At 34.1% G+C, this 12278-nt stretch overlaps 1 protein-coding gene across 4 annotated transcripts in view; it reads right to left on the bottom strand.

Annotated features, from left to right (window-relative positions):
• The window catches only part of LOC128246931 (polyhomeotic-like protein 2), a 33244-nt gene extending 22867 nt beyond the window's left edge, over positions 1–10377 (bottom strand). For all 4 annotated transcript variants that reach the window (XM_052965488.1, XM_052965492.1, XM_052965490.1 and 1 more), the window contains exons 1-4: positions 10334–10377; positions 9924–10045; positions 677–1042; positions 247–387 (exon numbers count right to left, since the gene is read on the bottom strand). In XM_052965488.1, coding sequence (XP_052821448.1) covers positions 247–387; positions 677–1042; positions 9924–10013 — 597 coding nt within the window. In that variant the 5' untranslated portion in view covers positions 10014–10045; positions 10334–10377. The remainder of the gene's footprint in view (positions 1–246; positions 388–676; positions 1043–9923; positions 10046–10333) is intronic.
• Positions 10378–12278: the final 1901 nt, after the last annotated feature.

The raw sequence follows: 12278 nt of genomic DNA, 5'->3' as shown, positions 1-12278 counted from the left end.
GCCAAGCTGGAAATTGGATTGCAACCACTAACGTGAGGTGGATGACCAAGCTTGGGCATTTGGTATCCTCCTGTCTTAATTCCTTAATAGATCAAGTAGTCATGGCCATTCTCTAAATTAAAGAGAGGCAACGTGACTTAATATTTAACAACATATCATGCTACATTTAGTGTAAAGGAAATTGCCCACCAAACTTACCATTTTTAATTCTGACATATTAAACTGCTGAAAATTACCAGCCTTTACCTGTGGTAATTGCCCCAGTGGTGATCTAAGGTTTCCCGCTGTCATGCCTCCATTCATTGCCCCAGCAGTCATGGCCATACTGAGAGGCACAGAGGTTACACTGTGGATGTTTGGCAGCACATGCTGAGTCTGTGGGGCTATCTATAAAATGAGCAGAAAACAAAGCTCAGAATCATACATTCATCACATTTTCCTTCAATTCTAACTATCAATCAGAATTAAGCATGTATTCCAAGTCCACATTGGTAAAAGGGACACAATTCATACTCATGGCAAAATCTAAAAAAAGTCCAGCTTTCAATCTATAGCATATACGAGGTACATGAACTTAGGTCCTAGAGCCTTGAAATGCATGGTAGTCATTAATTTGATGTACTCACTGAATTTCTAAATCTAAAATACCAAAAACGTCTTGAGATTTTTAGAATACCTGTTGAAGCTGAGGCAGTTGCTGCATTTGTTGTTGTTGCTGCAGCTGTTGCATCTGTTGCTGCATTGCCTGTTGTTGTTGTTGTTGTTGCTGCTGCTGCTGTGGCTGAATTGCTTGCTGTTGCGGTTGAATAGCCTGCTGCTGAGGCTGAATAGCTTGTTGTTGAGGCTGGATCGCTTGTTGCTGAGGCTGGATCGCTTGTTGCTGTGGTTGTATAGCTTGGTGTTGGGGCTGTATAGCCTGCTGTTGCTGTACCTGGGGCTGTACCTGCTGTTGCTGTGGTTGTTGTTGACTAGACTGGTTCCCTGCAGGTTGAGAGCCTGCAGAACCAGCCTGGGGCGTCTGTTGTGACATCTGGCGACCTGTCTGTTAACAAATTAAAAATTAGAGTAAATTTGAAATAAAAATGTTCTCATATATATTCCTAAATGTAGGAATTCCAACAATTTTCAAAGATCACTTTTTTCATGATTTATTACCATTTTCTTATACAGGTGTGATAAAGGACAAAATGTAGCACTTTAAGCCAAATTTTTAAATGTTAATATTCTTAACATAATTAATATAAAACATAGGTTTACAAAATATAATCTATTGTAGCGAAATTGGGCCAAGCGATATGCTGTTGTCTGCTGCTTTTACAGAAAGGCATCGAATTTTGATATTATGCACTTTCACTTTTGTTTTGAATAGTTAGAAAACCGCTGTTTCTCAATTGTTATAAAAGTAAGTATTTCAGTAGCAAGTAATCTTTAAGAGAACAAGAGGAAATGGTAAATAGTAAGTATTGCTTTTTGCATAAATATTCATTATCAACTATTATTTGGATTACTATTTGGATATATATCTTTCATATGTGGGGTATGAAATTAGTGTAGAGAGTGAATTTCTCAATAAAAACAAAAGTTAATGATACTACATGATTGTAAATTGAAATAAGATGGTTAAATAATAATAATCATGATGCGAACAGCAATTTATAACAATAATGTTGTTTTCTGAAAATCTGAAAATATAAGGCGAAACCCCTACGAAAAAGACTTAACGTTGAAAATGGACTATTCCAACTGGTTAGGACCGTCCAATATGGTCATGTGATATTGTGAGTATAAATACACCAAACCAGCGGGTTTTATTCATTCTTGTGCTGGCTTCTGCGAGAGAAACAACTTGATAAGACAAGGTGTAATATATTTATTATCTCTAATAGGGGCTAAACACTATTTGTCCTAGCGGCAAATATACATGTTAATTCCCTAGGCATAAACTGTAAACCCGTGAGTATTAAATAGAAAAGCGCCTCCTTAACCATAGAAGTCATGAAAGTAAACTGAAAAGTCCTTACTGTATATTGACAGAATTAGAACAGTTTAAGTGGAAAGCTAGGGATATCGAAAAGTAAGACGATTTAATATGTGTGTCCATGAAAACTGTAAATATTCCAATCTGTGTTGATTTATCATTGATTGAACAATAATTGTTTTCATTATCCAATCATTTTAAACAAGAGATGTTAGTGAAACATTTATGCCCCCTTGGGAGCCAAATTGTTAGTAGGATTTGGACACTTAAATAAAATATGGACAATCAGAAAACCTTTTTTCAGCTTACAGTCACACTGACCTTGACCTTTGACCCACTGACCTCAAAATCAATAGGGTTCATCTGCTGGTCATGACCAATAAGCCTACCTAGTATGAGGTCCCTGGGTCAAAGCGTTCTCAAGTTATTGATCGGAAACCGTTTTTCATGTAAAGGTCACACTGACCTTGACCTTTGACCCACTGACCTCAAAATCAATAGGGTTCATCTGCTGGCCATGACCAATACACCTACCAAGTATGAGGTCCCTGGGTCAAAGCGTTCTCAAGTTATTGATCGGAAACCGTTTTTCATGTAAAGGTCACACTGACCTTGACCTTTGACCCACTGACCTCAAAATCAATAGGGTTCATCTGCTGGTCATGACCAATACACCTACCAAGTATGAGGTCCCTAGGTCAAAGCGCTCTCAAGTTATTGATCGGAAACCATTTGGTATTCCGACCGACCGACAGACAGACAGACAGACAGACCGACCGACATGTGCAAAACAATATACCCCACTTTTTTCAAAAGGGGGCATAATAATCATTAGTGCAAATTATTTGGCAAAGTAGCCAAAGAGGAAAATCTTATATATAACAATTTGAAAGTTAGCCCTGGCACGTTACACTATGTATATATACTGCTCATTCTTTATTTAATGTCTTATTCCGACTTCAGAATAAAGACTGTTTAGCCAATAACAATAACACAAATGTAGACACAAACAATAAAAAATGACTTTAATTTACAAAAAAATTGAGACAAAATCCTATGGATCCTATAATTGTACATCACAGCAATATTTAACATATTCATATTGTAACGTTTCGCTGTAGGCGGAAGTGCATTCTTAGTATGTTGATGTACTTGTGTACTTGGTAATATGCAAATTGGCATAATAAGTTCTCTGTGTGGACAGAGACTATACTGTATGTAAGACCAGTCGACCCCTTCAGGGTTGACAATGCTTTTCTCTGAAAATATCTGTTGTGTCTATTTTGAGATATTTTTCAGAAAAAAAATCCCAATAAAAAAAAGTAGGGATGCAAACGAATATTCGAATATTCGAATATTCGATCGAACGTTTGGTATTCGAATGTCAAAATAGGTATTCGAATATTCGATGTTTTTGTTAAAATAATAAATTAATACACTTTTTGCCTACAACTGTCATCTTCGTCTGTCTTGTTTTTACAACAACCCCTAATGCCATAGGTGTGAACTTGATGACACTATACACGCGTCATATCGGATATATCGCCGGGAACTATAAACAGTCCCCGTAATTTTGCATTTACTGGCTGTTAGACAAGTGACATAAAACACATTCCAATTATTTGGGTACATTTAAATGACCATGCCAATTAAGTGTTTAAGAGATCGGCCTTTATACCAATGTTTTGTCTTCACTGCTAATCAAGCTTGGCGATATTGCTCAAATCGCATTGATGATATGAAGGACATGTGCTAGTTATGTGCTTTAAACTGTTTTCATGTTTTCAATATAACGCTCTTGCGTACAAAAATTAACTGAAAGTGTATGGTTTAACGTTTAAGGATATATGTCCTGTATTGTTGTACAATACCTAAGACAAAAGCGACGTTTAGACATGGTGTCGTTTTCTATAAATATATTTCGTAAACATCAATCCCAGAACGAGGCTGCAAGTCCCACGTTGGCGCATATCGTCATTTAACTGGGACAAACGCAATTCCCTGATCTTATTTTGCATTTTTACATAAATGAACGCAGAGTTTTTTTGTTTTTTTTGTTAAAGATATATTGCTTTTTCTTGGGATATATTTTGTAAATGGGAAATTCAGAGGCTAATTTGTGGAACAATAAGGGTCCGTCGCGTGTACCGAATACGACCAGGAAGGGTAACAGGGCCCCCACTATTACTTTAGTCAATAATAATAGTTTACTACAATTCTTAAAGGTTCATTTTGGTGTTCGAATATTCGAATATTCGATCGAAAGAATTACCGAATATTCGAATATCACTTTTGCCATTCGTTTGCATCCCTAAAAAAAAGTCTTAGAGAGTCTGCTTACCTGTATAGGTTCATTTTCAACATCCTAATAAATAATGTGATGTAAAGTTTTTTGGATAATTGAACTCTGAAATCATTGATTTTCATCACATTCAGAGATCAGTATGAAATATTATCTGTCATGATTTCTTGCAATATATATTTACACCCCAAGGATTGATATTTCAGCCATTTTTGGTCTTTTAAAGGGGAAAATAAACTAATTTCGCAGGCGACTAGACAGCTTTTTCTTTTAACTGTAAAATTTCCCAATTTCGGCATTTTCACGACGCGAAATTTCCCAAAATGTCTAGGTTTTTTTTACCAAAATGGGCAGAAAAAGCCCTACATATACATGTTCTTTGCATTTTTTTCAAAAGCAAGCATCATTACCAGTGATTTTTTTGGAATTATTTTAACAGCCTGCAAATTTGGAAAAATGTTAAAATTGGGAAATACAAAATCAGGCCAATATAGCTGATATAATGGCAAATATACATGTTTGACTTTGTTATGCAAACATTACGCTGTGAAAGAGTTAAATCTTGTCAAGGTTTGTTTCATTTTTCTTCAATATCGTTGCTTTTTTATTCATTAACATAATCTGCATTTATCAAATTGGGAAAAAATATTCACGAGGGGAAACGGCCTTTATTAAGGCAGTAAATTGCACCAAAACAAATCAGGCTCACTATTTGGTAATGATCAATTTTGAATAACGAGATCACTAGAAAAAAATATGTTCAATAATGTCATTTTATCTATTCCACATGATTAATTGATATGGAAGCCCCTAGAAACAAGTTTTAAAAAGATAATTAATTGATTTGTGTTACCATGGTAACAAGTTAAATTTCGTTGTGTGATGGACGTTATATGGACAGGAAAATCTATTTTTTTTGTTCCTGCTAGAATGAATATGCAATGAAACAAGAGTTATTAGACAGTTTAAATTTAGAAGAATAATATTTCTATGTTATATGATACTTGAAAGTAAAATTATTTTAATAAAACTTTCCATAATCGATACATACACAAGGACATGAACAACGACCAAGTTTGACATTCATTTGTTTGTCTTTTTTTCTAACTGTGAATTATATTATTAGTCGTTAAAGTGTTTTCAAACAATACAATATGTGTAATTAATTGTCTTAATGTATTGAACAAATAAATTCTTTGCCTGATTACAGTTTAACAGTATTGAATTCAAAATTCTGTGATGGACGTTATGTTGGACGGAAATCTGTGATGGACGTTAATTTGGACGAAAAAATTGATGATGGGACGTTTACATGGACAGGAAATGAAATCGATTAAGTCTTGCAATGCCGTAATGAGTTCTTATTCTTTGTTTCCAACTACTTAAATTTGACAATGTCAATTGTCATTGTCAATTGTATCAACTTTGTGAAAGTCCTTCTCAAAACGTCCATCACAAAACAAAAACTGTCCTGATGTTACGTCCGTCATGCAAATGTTTGCATTTCTGAACAGGGCGATAGTTATTAACAAATGAAAGTGTGTAACCTGCTGTAAAAACACTCCATCACTATTAAAAATGAATGGCATAACGTTTAAATGAAAGACATGATTAATAAAAGCATTCAAGTTATTGTTTTCCTGTCCCCAGGACATCCATGACTAAAATTCAAGTCCTTAAAACGTCCGTCACACTAAAATCATGTCCATAATTTACGTCCATCATTCATTTGTGTATATTTCCACTGATAGGGCTGGTTATTAAAACTGCAACCTTCATAATGTCTTTCAGAACACAACAAAATGCATTTAAAATGATTGGGTGTCAATATTTTCAAAAGACAAATTAGTTAATGCACATCTTGTTATCATATTCATGACGCCCGTCAATGTGTTACGGATGTTACTTACCGAGACGAACACAACAAGTGAACGTCGGCTCTCCATTTTGTATTCCTGCTGCCGCTCAAATAACGATGACGTCACGTATATGTATAATGACGTGAATGTGTGGGTTCAAATCCTGACGCAACTCACAATGAATGTTTTAAAGTTTTAATAACGTCCAGAATATAATCACATGCATACAGTTCTATGGAACACCAGTAGAAGAAATTTATACAGTGTCATCAATAATTCTGGTAGCACAAGTGTTTAAGTATTTTAAATTTGTAACACAAATTATTAAACACACTTATTAAACTGTTCCTAGAAATGTATTTTTGTAACACAATGTCCTTTATTATAACTTTGGTAACACACACAAAGTAGAAAATAATATTTGTAACACAATGTCCTGACTTTGGTAACACACAAAGTATAAAATAATGTAATGGAACACCATACAATTCGAAGTCCTTAATAAAAGTGATCCTTAGGCTTTTATATGAAAAATATTGTTGTTTTAAAAGGTTAAGAAGTAACAAGAATGTCTGAAATGTCTCACTGAGGCTTAGCTATCAAAACTTGTCTAGCTAAGCCTGTTGCATAAAGATTAGTTAGAACATAAAATAATGAAGGTGCTAAAATTAAAGGAAACATGTAGACACAAGAAATAACAGTTTGTTGAAGAATTAAAAACCATTATGAAACCCTTCAGATGTAAAAGGAAATAAAGAAAATGTATGAAATATTGCATATAATTTAAAGGTTCTATGTTATAAAGAATATAAATGAATTCCTCATAAGATAACATTAATTTTCATACCAAATATCATATATTTCATATGAATAAAAGATTTACATCTGAACAGCAAAAGAGACAATATGTACATCAGACTTACGGGACAAAAACATTAAGAACTATTAAATAAAAGATATCAAATATTACGAAGACAATTTGACACAAAATTGCTTCATAATAGTTCCCCCCAAATACATTTAAGTTTGGACTCCAAACGTTAAAACATTATCTAGAGATTGAATAATTCAAATTTTTGCCTGTTACAGTTGTTTATATAGATGTTTACACAAAAGAGTGAAATGTCCGACTCTGTTACAGCACACACACTTCTCATCCACAGCAAGACACTCATCTTTTGAATGGTATTCCTGACTGCCACATTGCCGGCAATTGTGTTTTCCTTCCTCATGGTCCCAGTAGTCATCATAACGGTGCACAACGATTTCGCTTGCCATATCTTTCAGTTCCTGTCTGGCCTTTTCAATTATTTTTTGTCGTGTCTGTGAGGTCTGGTTGTAACATAGATTTAGATCTTGTAGTTGTTTTTGTGCCTTGTTGAGTCTCTCAACAAGCTTTGAGTTGAGCAGTTTTAGTGGAGCAATCTCTTCTGTATTTGTAGCCTTTTTTGATTCTGATACCATGTGGTCAAGTTTCTTCGTGAGGTCCTGATTTATCTTTATTTGTTTTGACATAGCCTTTGCGTGTATTTCAGATTGACGGTCCAGCTGCTTTGATAATTCCATGTTTTTGTTGAAATGCACTTGGTCACTAACTTTGAGGTCATTGTTTTGGAGTTTGAGGAAGGAAATTGCTGCACAATGACCTTCAATAGTTGCCTGAAATTTTTCTTGAGGGTTTTTAGAATTTGCCTTACAGTTTGATGTTATTCTAGTCAAAGAGTTGAAGCGCAACTTCTGCAGGTCAGCATCGTCCAGGTGGTGAAATGGCATGTTTTGGGAGTCTTTTCTGTTCATGAAGGCAGTCATTCTTATACGGTCCCGCAGCTGCATCTGACTTTTGCGAAAAGATGTTGACCTGGCTTGGTGTGGAGTACCAGGGGAATTGGTCCGATTGCAGTGGTGGTAAGAATGACTGCGGCATGGCTGGCACATCATGATAACAGGGTAAAAAAGATGATGGTTACCCTTTTGGAAATGGCTGAAATTCATTGTGGAGTCCGTCAGTTTCTTTTATAATGGAAATTTCTCGCTTGGCTGTTGATTGGTCCGCACACTCAGAGGTACCAGGAAAGTCACAGCAGCTAAACAGTGCTGTACCCCAGATTCATCCACCAAACTATAATGACGTGAATGTGTGGGTTCAAATCCTGACGCAACTCACAATGAATGTTTTAAAGTTTTAATAACGTCCAGAATATAATCACATGCATACAGTTCTATGGAACACCAGTAGAAGAAATTTATACAGTGTCATCAATAATTCTGGTAGCACAAGTGTTTAAGTATTTTAAATTTGTAACACAAATTATTAAACACACTTATTAAACTGTTCCTAGAAATGTATTTTTGTAACACAATGTCCTTTATTATAACTTTGGTAACACACACAAAGTAGAAAATAATATTTGTAACACAATGTCCTGACTTTGGTAACACACAAAGTATAAAATAATGTAATGGAACACCATACAATTCGAAGTCCTTAATAAAAGTGATCCTTAGGCTTTTATATGAAAAATATTGTTGTTTTAAAAGGTTAAGAAGTAACAAGAATGTCTGAAATGTCTCACTGAGGCTTAGCTATCAAAACTTGTCTAGCTAAGCCTGTTGCATAAAGATTAGTTAGAACATAAAATAATGAAGGTGCTAAAATTAAAGGAAACATGTAGACACAAGAAATAACAGTTTGTTGAAGAATTAAAAACCATTATGAAACCCTTCAGATGTAAAAGGAAATAAAGAAAATGTATGAAATATTGCATATAATTTAAAGGTTCTATGTTATAAAGAATATAAATGAATTCCTCATAAGATAACATTAATTTTCATACCAAATATCATATATTTCATATGAATAAAAGATTTACATCTGAACAGCAAAAGAGACAATATGTACATCAGACTTACGGGACAAAAACATTAAGAACTATTAAATAAAAGATATCAAATATTACGAAGACAATTTGACACAAAATTGCTTCATAATATATGTGTGCACTTCACTGTATAAAACCCGGCGCCAAGCCAAATACCGTACAACTATCGATAGACGGTGACTTTTTAAGCTGCTGTTACGGACGTAAAAGTTGGACGGATTTTGTGATGGTGTGGGAAAAGTTAGTAATTTTAGATGAAATAAGGTTGTCATGGTCAGTTTTCGATACGAACTGATTGGTTATCAATATAATGTGTCTTTAGTCCACTACTGTTAGCCAAAGGGTTCTGCATTATACAAGAAATTGTACCACGAAAATCCGGTAATGGTGGACAGGATAAATTAACGTCCATCACACATGCAATAAATGGAACTTATTTACAATTTATACCAGACATACATTAAAACAAGGCTGTATACTGTATTTTGTTCCAATACTATAACAAATAACTGCATTTACTTTCTTTTAGCTCAGTCTGAATGGAAAAAAATCACTTCCAAAATAATCCCATTAAAATGTGTTACCGATGGATTCAATAAAATGGTGATGGTTTCAAAATTTATTTTTTAAATTTGACAAGAAAACAATTACTTTCACAATTCATGTTATCATATGTATTTAATAACACATATATGAATTCAAATTAATGCATACTTGCTGAAAAATAACAACTGGTTATTAGAAATTTTGAATGGAATCGGACCACCCAAGCAAGGTCCGGAAATTGACCATTACCAAATAGTGAGCCATCACTGATTACAATATTATTATTAACGGTATTCATACCAATTTAATATTTGGATAATCAAAAGCTTCACAAATGTTTCATTTATCAGACTCCTGACCTGTTGAGCTGATGATGGATTTCCAGACTGTGGTTGTGCGGTAGACTGTTGTTGTTGTTTGGATTGTTGTTGTTGCTGACCGTCTGTCATGTTGGATTACTCATAATCATACAGCTCTTTCACTGAATTAAACACAAGTTTGTTTGTGTCACTCCAGTGAGAAATACATCGCATACGAAAGCAATAAGTAATCGAAATTTCAAACTTAGGAATTATTCGGATAATTATTTCGGATACAGAATTAGTTGCAGTGGAATCGCGAGTGCCCATTATTCATTTTGATGTTTACGTCCATATAACTGGATATAATTATCAAGTTAAAGGTTTATTCTAACAAAATGAATACATTCAAACCGAAGAATTCAATTTATTGTTTAATATTTAATTATTGAACACAATTTTATACTGACCCAGTTTTTTTTTGTTTTCGCCATACATTAATTTGACGTTGTTCAAACAGCAAAATGGTTACATAATACTATTAATTATGACTCGGTTATTTGTAAAGGTTACCTGCCCCTACCACTGAATATAATAAACTCTCGTTTTGCTTAGCGATTTTTCTTAGCATAGTAGAACTTTGTCAAATATTGTCAGGAATACAGTTGATGATATCTTAGGATGAATTCCTCGTAGAAAAATATTATTACTCAAATTACTGAATCATTCTATATTTGTATACTGGTTGACGGTACATTTCCGAACAGGGCACAAATCCCGAACACCGGCTAAAACATGCGTTTGTTTACCGTGATCGACAGTTTAAAGCACAATTGTCATTTTTAAATGTGAAAGGAATATATCAATATTATCTCGTCTTTTATACACATGGATCCAGTTTCAGTGTGTATGTAAAAGCAATGGTTTATTCCTCTGTCAAGCTGTCATAACAGAAGTAAGACAGAGTGTAAGCTTCAACGCTTCCTTTTTAATTCTGTCATGGTTATTTTGTCCATTTTTGTAAGTATTATTGCCTCAGGGAATCCTTTGGGTATACACAGACAATATATTAATATGTATTTGCAAATTGAATATGTTTTATTAAATTACATTTTGTTAAAAGTAAATATCGATAAAAAAGAAGCACAGCAAACAGTAGTAGTAGTAGTAGTAGTAGTAGTGGTAGTGGTAGTGGTAGTGGTAGTGGTTGTGGTTGTGGTAGTGGTAGTGGTAGTGGTAGCAGCAAACCGAAGTTTTATATAACTCAATTAGGGGCATGAAAAGTACTCATGAGGATCATAAGACTAATAACACTGACAGATATTTTTAATAAAGATGCTTTTATACTGAAACTTGTAATGTTGGAGGTTTTTGCGGTTGAACAAGCTGTGTGTTTATAAGATGCAGTGGCATTTGTATTTCATCCAAAAATGACGATTCTTTCAAAGAATAGTTTCAAGAGAATAAAGAAAAAATAGCTTTGTCCATCAAGTTTCAAGTTTCTTATGTTGGGCAAAACACACTTACTGTTTTGAAGATGGAATATCTGTCTTCTGTTCTGATTTGTCTAAGAGTAATTAGTGCAACAGCTTTCATCATGTTCATGTTAGCTGTGGCTTTTATAAATTGTTTGGATGATTTTGAGGGTAAAGATAGACCTGAGATGGCACTTGCTGATGAAACCCTTGGTGCATTTTTTTGTTAGTTATGTGTGTGATAGATGAGTCGCATAAGAATTGTTCTCTACTTTCTGAATTTATGACTTTTTGTGGTATTGTTTAAAAGTAAGGAATTGAAAATTAGTATATCTTAGGAACGTTTAAAAAAATACAATATTGGCTGGAAGAAGATCAGGAATTCTGTTTATCCCAGAATTTTGAAAAAGATTGCCTGCTTTATATCTATAAAAGCATATACACACTTGTACAGGAAAATGTACCAAGAAGAGAAGAATTGTAGTTGCTCATCTTATAAATTGGCCTATATATTTGTATAGTTAACTTGAGGTAAAGGATTCGTTTTTTCCCATTCCATTACAAGAAAAACAGATAAACATTTGGTTGGACAATTGCCCAGCAAACATGACCATATCGGACCGATGTCGGCTGAATATCGGCATATCGGCCAGTGTTTGCCGATATCGGCCCGACATCGGCCCGATATGGGCATATTGACTGAAACATTGTATTTGTAATAATACTATATGATTTTAATTCGAATGTTTAAACATTATAGCATAAACAATAGCTTTTGTATTTTTATGGACAAAAATCATTTTATAAATATCGCGATATCGGTCCGATATTGGCCCGATGTATACTCTGTATTGCTTCAAGGGAGAGCAATGCATATGCTGCAACTTTCACTAGCAGTCCATTCCCCTGGCGATTAATAAATATTTAAATTCATTATCAT

This window comes from Mya arenaria, chromosome 9, assembly GCF_026914265.1.
Source record: "Mya arenaria isolate MELC-2E11 chromosome 9, ASM2691426v1".
Taxonomy (NCBI): Eukaryota; Metazoa; Mollusca; class Bivalvia; order Myida; family Myidae; genus Mya; species Mya arenaria.
Note: the sequence above shows the minus strand (reverse complement) of the source record. Positions and strands in the feature narration are given on the sequence as shown.